The 8,508-nt window shown below is 39.2% G+C and overlaps 1 protein-coding gene and 1 non-coding gene across 2 annotated transcripts; one reads left to right on the top strand and one right to left on the bottom strand.

Annotated features, from left to right (window-relative positions):
• Positions 1 to 2,869: 2,869 nt before the first annotated feature.
• LOC145123057 (small nucleolar RNA R71) lies at positions 2,870 to 2,976 on the bottom strand. Its single transcript, XR_013714937.1, has one exon. It is a non-coding gene; the product is annotated as a small nucleolar RNA R71 (small nucleolar RNA).
• Positions 2,977 to 3,178: 202 nt separating this feature from the next.
• On the top strand, positions 3,179 to 6,631 carry LOC145121646 (uncharacterized). Its single transcript, XM_079057361.1, has 2 exons — positions 3,179 to 5,444; positions 5,913 to 6,631. The coding sequence occupies exons 1-2, from the start codon at positions 3,179 to 3,181 to the stop codon at positions 6,629 to 6,631; spliced, it is 2,985 nt and encodes a 994-aa protein (XP_078913487.1).
• The last annotated feature ends 1,877 nt before the right edge of the window (positions 6,632 to 8,508 follow it).

The following is an 8,508-nucleotide window of genomic DNA, read 5'->3' as shown; positions in this document are numbered from 1 at the left end:
TACACATACGAAGAATAACGATGGAGTCACCTTCACAAATGAAAAAGATAGACAAATTCATGTAATATTCATTTCAGTGAAATTAAAATTTTATATTGTAGCTAGTCCATAATGTCATTCATAACTTTGATATATTTTAACTTATATTATTTTATTTTGTAGGCGGCCTATACAGAAAAACAGGAGGAATTGGAAGCTAAAGGTGCTGAATTTGAGGATGACAAGCTATTTTATGATGTTGTTGGTGGTCATGATAAAAAAAAGACTTTATGGATTAGGCTCTTTTCCAAAGGCGGTTCCCAATAGGAACGGTAAAACGGATGTATCTTACATTCCAGAAAAAAATGAGTAAATTAAAGAAATGGGGGAGCTTCTTGCTAAACAAAAAGAGCAAAACGAAGAGCTTAAATAAATCATGAAGGCCCAAGAAGAACAAAACAACGCGAGAGTTAGGCAACTTGAAAAACAATTTAAAACGACAATGGATCTTATTGATGTCATTACAAAACAACAACACTTGATATGTGCATATTTAGCTATGTATTTAGTATAGATTTTCATTATTTGTTAGCTAATTATTTACATATTATGGACAAAAGGTACTTAATAGTGTTCAAACTGTATTTTCAGTTCAAAAGAGAAGCTCGGAGGTAAAAGGAAGCAGGAGATACGATCGAAAGCTCGGGAACTGAAGAAAGAAGGAAAATGCTATATCCTGAAGCTACTCGGCGAGTAGGGACGTCTACTCGACTAGTACATACGAAGATTCGAGAAGCAATACGTAAATTCCTTGCCGTATACGGATTCTTCAAGGGGACTCGGCGAGTCAGTTGTCTACTCGACGAGTAGACCCTGTTTTGAGAAATCTATAAATAGAAGCAACAAACCCGAATTGACTCTCTCTCTGGCTTTTGGGAAGCTTACTTGGCGACTAAGGAGACTGCTGGAGATCTGAAGAACGTGAGAAGAACCCTAATCCTAAATTCTAAGAAGAATAAGGCAACTTAGGTTTCATTTTCCACTTTACCTTTGAATAGAAGTATGTCTAGCTTGTTTGAATTCGTTTTTAGGTTTTTATCAACTGTAGTTATGAACTGATTGCGTTAGTTTCTGTTTAGGGTATACAAGTTTGCTCCTATGGATTAATTTACTATTTTGATTAATTGTTATGTGGTGAATCTTGTTAAATTAAGCTTGTTAAAGACCCTTATGCATTAACCATAACTATTTTCTGTTAATAGCTAAGTAATTAAGCTGCATGAACATCTCTTAATTGCTTATCTCATATGATTTATGTGAACACATTGCTATATGCCTAGGATTAGTGAATATGAAACTAGGATTAATTAGAGAATGGGTAAATTAATGTGTGAGCTTGTGTGATACACCATCAACAAGAGGTTAATTGAATCACCAATTTAATTAGCTAATTACAAGTCTTATTTAACCCGAATAATTAAACTAGGGAATTTATTAGGTTAATCACTTGATCACTGCTTAAATTAATTTATTTTCTAAGGATTGGTAATAACGAATGTGAATCTAATCACCTTAGTCGGTAGCCAATAACAATTAATCCATTACATCACCATAAAATTAACCATAGGAGTAAATGAGTTGAACCTAAACAGAAACCCTTTTGATCATTGAATTTAGTTGGTTTTTACGTGTTTTCAGCTGTTAGTTGATTAGTTAAGTTTCTAGTCTTGCAAAACTAGAGAAAACCCCTCTATTTTACTAATTGTTTTAGATAATTCTAGTAGTTAGATTAATTTCCGTTCCCTGAGTTCGATACCATACTTGCTAATTCATATTACCAATTGACAGGTCCACTGCCTTTTGTGTGTCAAATTCATAAATTAAAAGTAGGATAAAACTAGTTAGTTTCACAGACATCAAGTTTTTGTCGCCGTTGCCGGGGAACGGTTCAAAAATTAATTATAATTTCTAGTATTACCGACCCTTTGTGTGAGATTAATCTTGCACAAAGTTACTGCTTTAGTAGTCTAGGTATTAGGTTTAGTTTTAATTTTATCTGATTTGTTAGAAGTTTTGTTTGATTTTTTTTTAGTTTTAGCCTTGAACTCGCCGAGTGCAATCGAAGCTACTCGACGAGTCCATCGTTGAAACTCAGTTTCGTTTTTATTTTATTTTTGTTCTTTTTACGCGTGTTTTCTGTTTTGTTTACAGTTCGTTTATGACCAGGGGAGGAGGTACACCTTTGATTCCACCACTTGAAGACCCGGAAGCAACCTTGAAGAAAAACAAAGGCAAAACCGTAGGAGAAACCGCAACATCAAAGAATTCACCATTGAAGAATCTCAAATCTGTTTTTAGTAAGAAAAAGGACAAGAAAGTGGGTGAATCCAGAAATTTTTCTGAGGCGAATGAAGACCCAAACAAGGATGATATCGTGTACGAATTCGAAAAAGAAGAAATCGAATCCGAAGAAGGAAGCGACATCGACGGCGAACTAGCTGACCCCATGGCTAACATTGATAAAGTTCCCATGGGTGAATAGAAGAAAAGGATGCGTGACGACACTGACCCGGGACTCGTGCAACCCGCGATTCCCGTAACTGCCACCTTTGAACTTAAAGGCCACATACTTGCTCAACTTAAGGAGATTCCATTCTACGAGAAGGATCATTAAGACGCATACAAGCATCTTGACGAAGTCAATGACAAAGCCGACTACTTCAATGTCCCTAATGTGGCTCGCGACACTGTCTTGCTTCGTATGCTACCTGTCACATTCAAGGGAGCTGCAAAGGATTGGCTGAAATCACTTCCCCCAGGATCCATCACTACATGCGCTAAAATGAAAGAAGAATTCATAGACCAGTTTTTCCCTCCTTCAAAAATAGCCAAGTTGAAGAAAGCCATAGCTAATTTTGAACAACAAGCTGGAGAGTCACTATATGAGGCGTGGGAAAGGTACAAAGGCTTACTAAGGAATTGCCCACATCATGATCTAAACAGCCAACAAGAAGTCTCCATTTTCTATGATGGAGTAAATGTGACAACTAGGCAACTCCTTGATTCGCAAGGACCACTCACAAAGAAAGCACCCCCGGTGATAAAGGCCCTAATTGAAGAATTCTCTAAACACTCTAGAGAATATTATAACCCAAGAAATGACTTGACTCGAGGGGCGGTGAGCTCTATTACTGATGACATGGCAGCAATGATGGCAAAATTGGAAAGCATGGATCGAAGAATGACAAAGATGGACCAATCCATCCACGCCATTAGAGTGGGTTGTGAAAACTGTAGAGGACCTCATCTAACTAAAGATTGTGATCTTGACGAGAACGAGAATCGGAAGGTGCAAGTGTGCTATTCAAGTGGTGATAGGTTTGATGACAATTGGCGAAAACCAAGGAAGGAATGGCTACCTTATGATGAGTACAAAAAGACAAGGGAGGAAAAGTATAAGCAAAAGGAGAGAGGCTTTTATCAAAAGGAGGAACCGGTGCATGAAAAGAAATCAGATTTGGAAGACATGCTTACAAGATTCGTCGCCGCATCCGAGAAAAGACATAATGATACCGATGCTACACTCAAAGATCAACAAAATATGTTGAGAGAACACCAACTTATGATGAAAGATCAACAAGCCTTGCTTAGGAATCAGCAAGCATCTATTCTCAACATAGAAAAGAAGCTGGGGCAACTTGCTCAACAAGTGAATGAGAGAAGACTAGGTGGACTTCCTAGTAATACCGAAAGTAACCCGAAAGGTGCACATATAAATATCGTGACAACCAGGAGTGGGAAGATTATAACTCCTCTGACCCCTATTCAGCAAGAAGACCCTAAGCTGGTGCAAGAGGATAAAGAAGATCTTGAAGAATCACAAAATCCCGATCCGACTCGCCGAGTCGACGTTACGGACTCGACGAGTCCCACACCTGAACAGAAAAGCCAGCCTCCTGTTAAGCCAATCAACCTCCACTTCCCTTTCCAGCTCGGGCTAGACAAAAAAAATGAAGTTGACTACCAGAAGTTTCTGGAACACATAAAGTCTCTCCAGATTAATATGCCATTCATAGAAGCGGTTGCACAAATGCCGAAATATGCCAAATTCCTCAAGGAGCTTCTAACTAATAGAAAGAAGATGGAAGAGGTGAAGAAAGTGGTCCTAAATGAGAATTGTTCAGCTGCCATGTTGAATATACTACCTAAGAAGAAGGGTGATCCGGGAAGCTTAACATTGCCTTGCCAATTTGGAAACTTAGCTACCATTTATGCATTGGCCGATTCAGGGGCAAGTGTAAATCTCATGCCATACTCATTTTTCAAGAAATTAGATCTTCCGGAGCCAGGGCCAATTCGAATGGCGATTCACCTAGAAAATAAAACGGTCATATTTCCGAGAGGAATATGTGAAGATCTATTGGTGAAGGTTGATAAATTCGTGTTTCCCGCGGACTTTATAGTTTTAGACATGGAAGCGGATCCTCAAGTCCCGATAATACTTGGAAGACCTTTTCTTAACACCGCAAGTGCTATAGTTGACATGCGAGATTCTAAACTTACCCTTCGGGTAGGAGACGAATCAGTCACTTTTGGAGTTGATCAAGCCATGAAACATCCAAGGAATAGCAATGACACAGCATTTTCGGTTGACATGTTGGAAAAATTGATGGAGGAATGGAACGAAAATGAGCCAAACAAGTCCACCGTCACACATGAAGAAGAATTTGATGCGGAAAGAGACCTGCTGGAATTAGAAAGACTGCTCGAGGAAGCTGAGTATAATGATTTAATCAGAAGTGCAGAACACCCGACTCGCCAAGTCGCCTCGACAGACTCGACGAGTCCATCCGAAGAAACCCGATCAGTCGCAGATTTTACAAAGAACTCGACGAGTCCCCTCACTGGACTCGACGTGTTCAACATTCAAAACACGAAAACTGAACTTAAGGCACTACCATATCACTTGGAGTACGCGTTTCTTGAAGATGGCCAACAAAAACCTGTTATTATAGTCGCTGATTTGGCCGAACATGAGAAAGAAAGCCTTGTGGGTGTACTAAGGAAGAGACAAGGTGCTATAGCATGGCAAATAACCGACATAAAAGGAATTAGCCCAGCTTATTATTCTCACAAGATTAACTTAGAAGATAGAGCTAAAGCTGTAGTACAACGCCAACGAAGACTTAACCCGAAAATGCAAGAGGTTGTGAAAAAGGAGGTGGTTAAACTACTAGATGCCAGAATCATTTACTCTATCTTCGATAGTCCATGGGTGAGTCCGGTGCAAGTGGTACCAAAGAAAGGAGGAATGACGGTGGTGGCAAATGAAAATAACAAATTAATTCCAACGAGAACAGTAACCGGGTGGCGTGTTTGCATTGACTACAGGAAATTGAATGATGCCACATGCAAGGATCACTTTCCATTGCCATTCATCGATCAAATGCTCGAAAGACTCTCCAGTCATTTATATTATTGTTTTCTTGATGGGTTTTCGGGGTATTTTCAAATTCCAATAGACCCACAAGACCAAGAGAAGACCACTTTTACATGTCCAAGTGGAACATTTGCATATAGACGTATGCTTTTTGGGTTATGCAATGCACCAGCTACTTTCCACAGGTGCATGATGGCCATTTTTCATGATATGATCAAGAAGTTTATGGAGGTTTTCATGGATGATTTCTCGGTGTTCGGGTCATCTTTTGAAGATTACTTATCTAATTTGGACTTGATACTAGCTAGATGTGACAAGACAAACCTTGTCCTTAATTGGGAAAAGTGCCACTTCATGGTCAAATAAGGAATTGTATTGGGTCACAAAGTTTCAAGGAAAGGGATAATAGTGGATAGACCAAAAGTGGTCACAATAGCTAAGCTACCCCCTCCAACTAATGTAAAAGGGGTAAGGAGTTTTCTTGGCCATGCAGGATTTTATCGCCGCTTCATTAAAGATTTTTTGAAGATTACTAGGCCGTTAACTCAATTACTCTTGAAGGATGCCCCATTTGATTTTTCCAAGGAATGTCATGAAGCATTTCATTTGTTAAAGGAAAGGTTAACCACTAATCCTATCATGATAGCACCAAATTGGAATCTTCCTTTCGAGCTAATGTGTGATGCTAGTGACTATGCGGTGAAAGCAGTTTTGGGACAAAAAGTTGACAAGCATTTTCAGCCGATCTACTATGTAAGGACGACATTGAATCCTACCCAAGAGAATTATACTACTACCGAGAAGGAGCTGTTAGCTGTGGTATACGCTTTTGATAAGTTCCGCCCTTATTTGGTATTGTCCAAGACCATAGTTTTTACCGACCATTCAGCCCTAAAGTATCTTTTTACTAAACAAGATGCTAAGCCCCGATTGATACGTTGGGTCTTACTTTTGCAAAAGTTTGACATTGAAATACGCGATAAAAAGGGAATGGAAAACGTAGCTGTCGACCATTTGTCAAGATTAGAGAACCCGCATTTGGAGGAGTTGGAAGAAAACCAGATTGGAGACGATTTTCCCGATGAATATCTTTTAGTAGTATCCGGAGAAATGCCATGGTTTGCGGATATAGCTAACTACTTAGCAACCAAATACATTCCGAAAGACTTAACCCGCCAACAAAAGAAGAAATTCTTTTCAGAAATCAAGTAATACTTTTGGGATGAGCCGTATCTCTTCCGAAGCTGCGCCGACGGAATGATAAGGATATGTGTATTCGGGAAAGAAAGTCGAGAAATCTTGGCACACTGTCATAGCAGGCCCGTTGGAGGACATCATGGAGCACACTACACAGCTAGGAAGATTTTTGATATTGGGTTTTATTGGCCCACCATTTTTAAAGATGCTGCTCAATTTGTCAAAGAATGTGATTCGTGCCAACGAGCGGGGAACATATCATCCCGAAATGAAATGCTCCAACATAGTATTCAAATATGTGAGGTATTTGATGTGTGTGGGGGATTGACTTTATGGGACCTTTCCTAATGTCCAAAGGGAATAAATACATCTTGGCGGCGGTCGATTACGTGTCTAAATGGGCGCAGGCACAGACATTACCAACTAATGATGCTCGGGTGGTGGTACGATTTCTAAAGAAGCTATTCTCAAGATTTGGAGTTCCTAAAGCTCTTATTAGTGACCGGGGCACTCACTTTGCAAATGATCAATTAGCCAAAGTGTTGAAAAAATATGGGGTACATCATAGGTTCTCCACATCTTATCATCCATAAACTAGTGGGCAAACTGAAGTGACGAATAGGGCATTAAAAAGGATTTTAGAAAGATCGGTCGGAGGAAATCTAATGGAATGGTCGGATAAATTAGATGATGCACTTTCGGCCTTTCGAACAGCTTTTAAGACACCCATTGGTACTACACCATATAGGTTAGTATATGGAAAAAATTGTCATTTACCGTTAGAAATAGAGCATAAAGCTTTTTGGGCTCTAAAGATGTGCAATTTTGATTTGGCTGAACTTCGAACCAACCGATTGATGCAAATGAATGCCCTTGAAGAGCTTAGAAATGAGGCCTACACTAGTTCCTTGATATACAAAGAAAAGACAAAGAATTGGCATGATAAAAGATTGAAGGGTAATAAGGACTTTCATGAAGGACAAAAGGTGTTACTCTTCAATTCAAGGTTCAAACTTTTCCCGGGCAAGCTGAAGACACGATGGGATGGTCCATTTATAGTGAAGCAAGTTTTTCCACATGGAGCTATTGAGCTTATATAGAGAGACGGAACTCCTTTCAAGGTTAATGGACATAGAGTGAAGAGATATTAAGAAGGAATTCCAAGAGATGAAGGTCTTGAAGAAGGGCTGCTTCTAGGAGGAATTACAGAAACTTAAAGCGGGAAGGAGTCCAGCTAATGACTCCTTAAAAAGAAGCGTTTCCGAGAGGCAACCCGAGTTTAGAGTTTGCTTTCTTTTTCCTTTCTTTTTCATTTTTATTGTAGTTTTTCTTAGGATCTGCTTTGATCAATCATCTTCTGTGCTTATGATGATTACTTGAGGGCAAGCAATGCTCAAGAGTGGGGTTGGTGGCATACAATTTTAAAAACTCAATTTCTTATCAAACATAATGAAAGGCTCGACGACTCCCTAAACCTACTCGGCGAGTCCATTTAAGAAGTTCCGATTAAAAGGGGTTTTTACCCTAATTGTAAAACACTTCAACATTTTCTACAGCCGCCGCCCATACACGACGAGCAAGATTCTCTCAAGCTCTCATCTTGATTTCTTCCGTTTTCTTACAAATCCAACTAAAAGGTAACCATTTTCACTCTTAATTTTCGATCTTTGGTGTAGCTGCATCCTTAATTTCTGAAACAAATCCCGATTTTGACTAAACTTGGACTTTAGGGTTTCGATTTCTTGGTAAATTAGGGCGTTTTAAACAAAATTTCTTATATATTTATGCTTAGTAAACATTCTGAAGCAAACCCCTGGATTAATTTATTGAATCGAACGGTTAATTTCACCCGACTGGATTGGACTCGCACAGTTCGTCCTGCTCATCGAGTC

Source organism: Lactuca virosa, chromosome 6, assembly GCF_052849685.1.
Source record: "Lactuca virosa cultivar CGN04683 chromosome 6, Lactuca_virosa_CGN04683_v6, whole genome shotgun sequence".
Lineage (NCBI taxonomy): Eukaryota > Viridiplantae > Streptophyta > Magnoliopsida > Asterales > Asteraceae > Lactuca > Lactuca virosa.
Note: the sequence above shows the minus strand (reverse complement) of the source record. Positions and strands in the feature narration are given on the sequence as shown.

Coding starts and splice junctions, on each gene's coding strand:
- LOC145121646 (XM_079057361.1), top strand. CDS start 3,179: ATGGCAGCAATGATGGCAAAATTGGAAAGCATGGATCGAAGAATGACA. Junction 5,445..5,912: donor AATGCTCGAAAGACTCTCCA/GTCATTTATATT, acceptor TTGGCCATGCAG/GATTTTATCGCCGCTTCATT.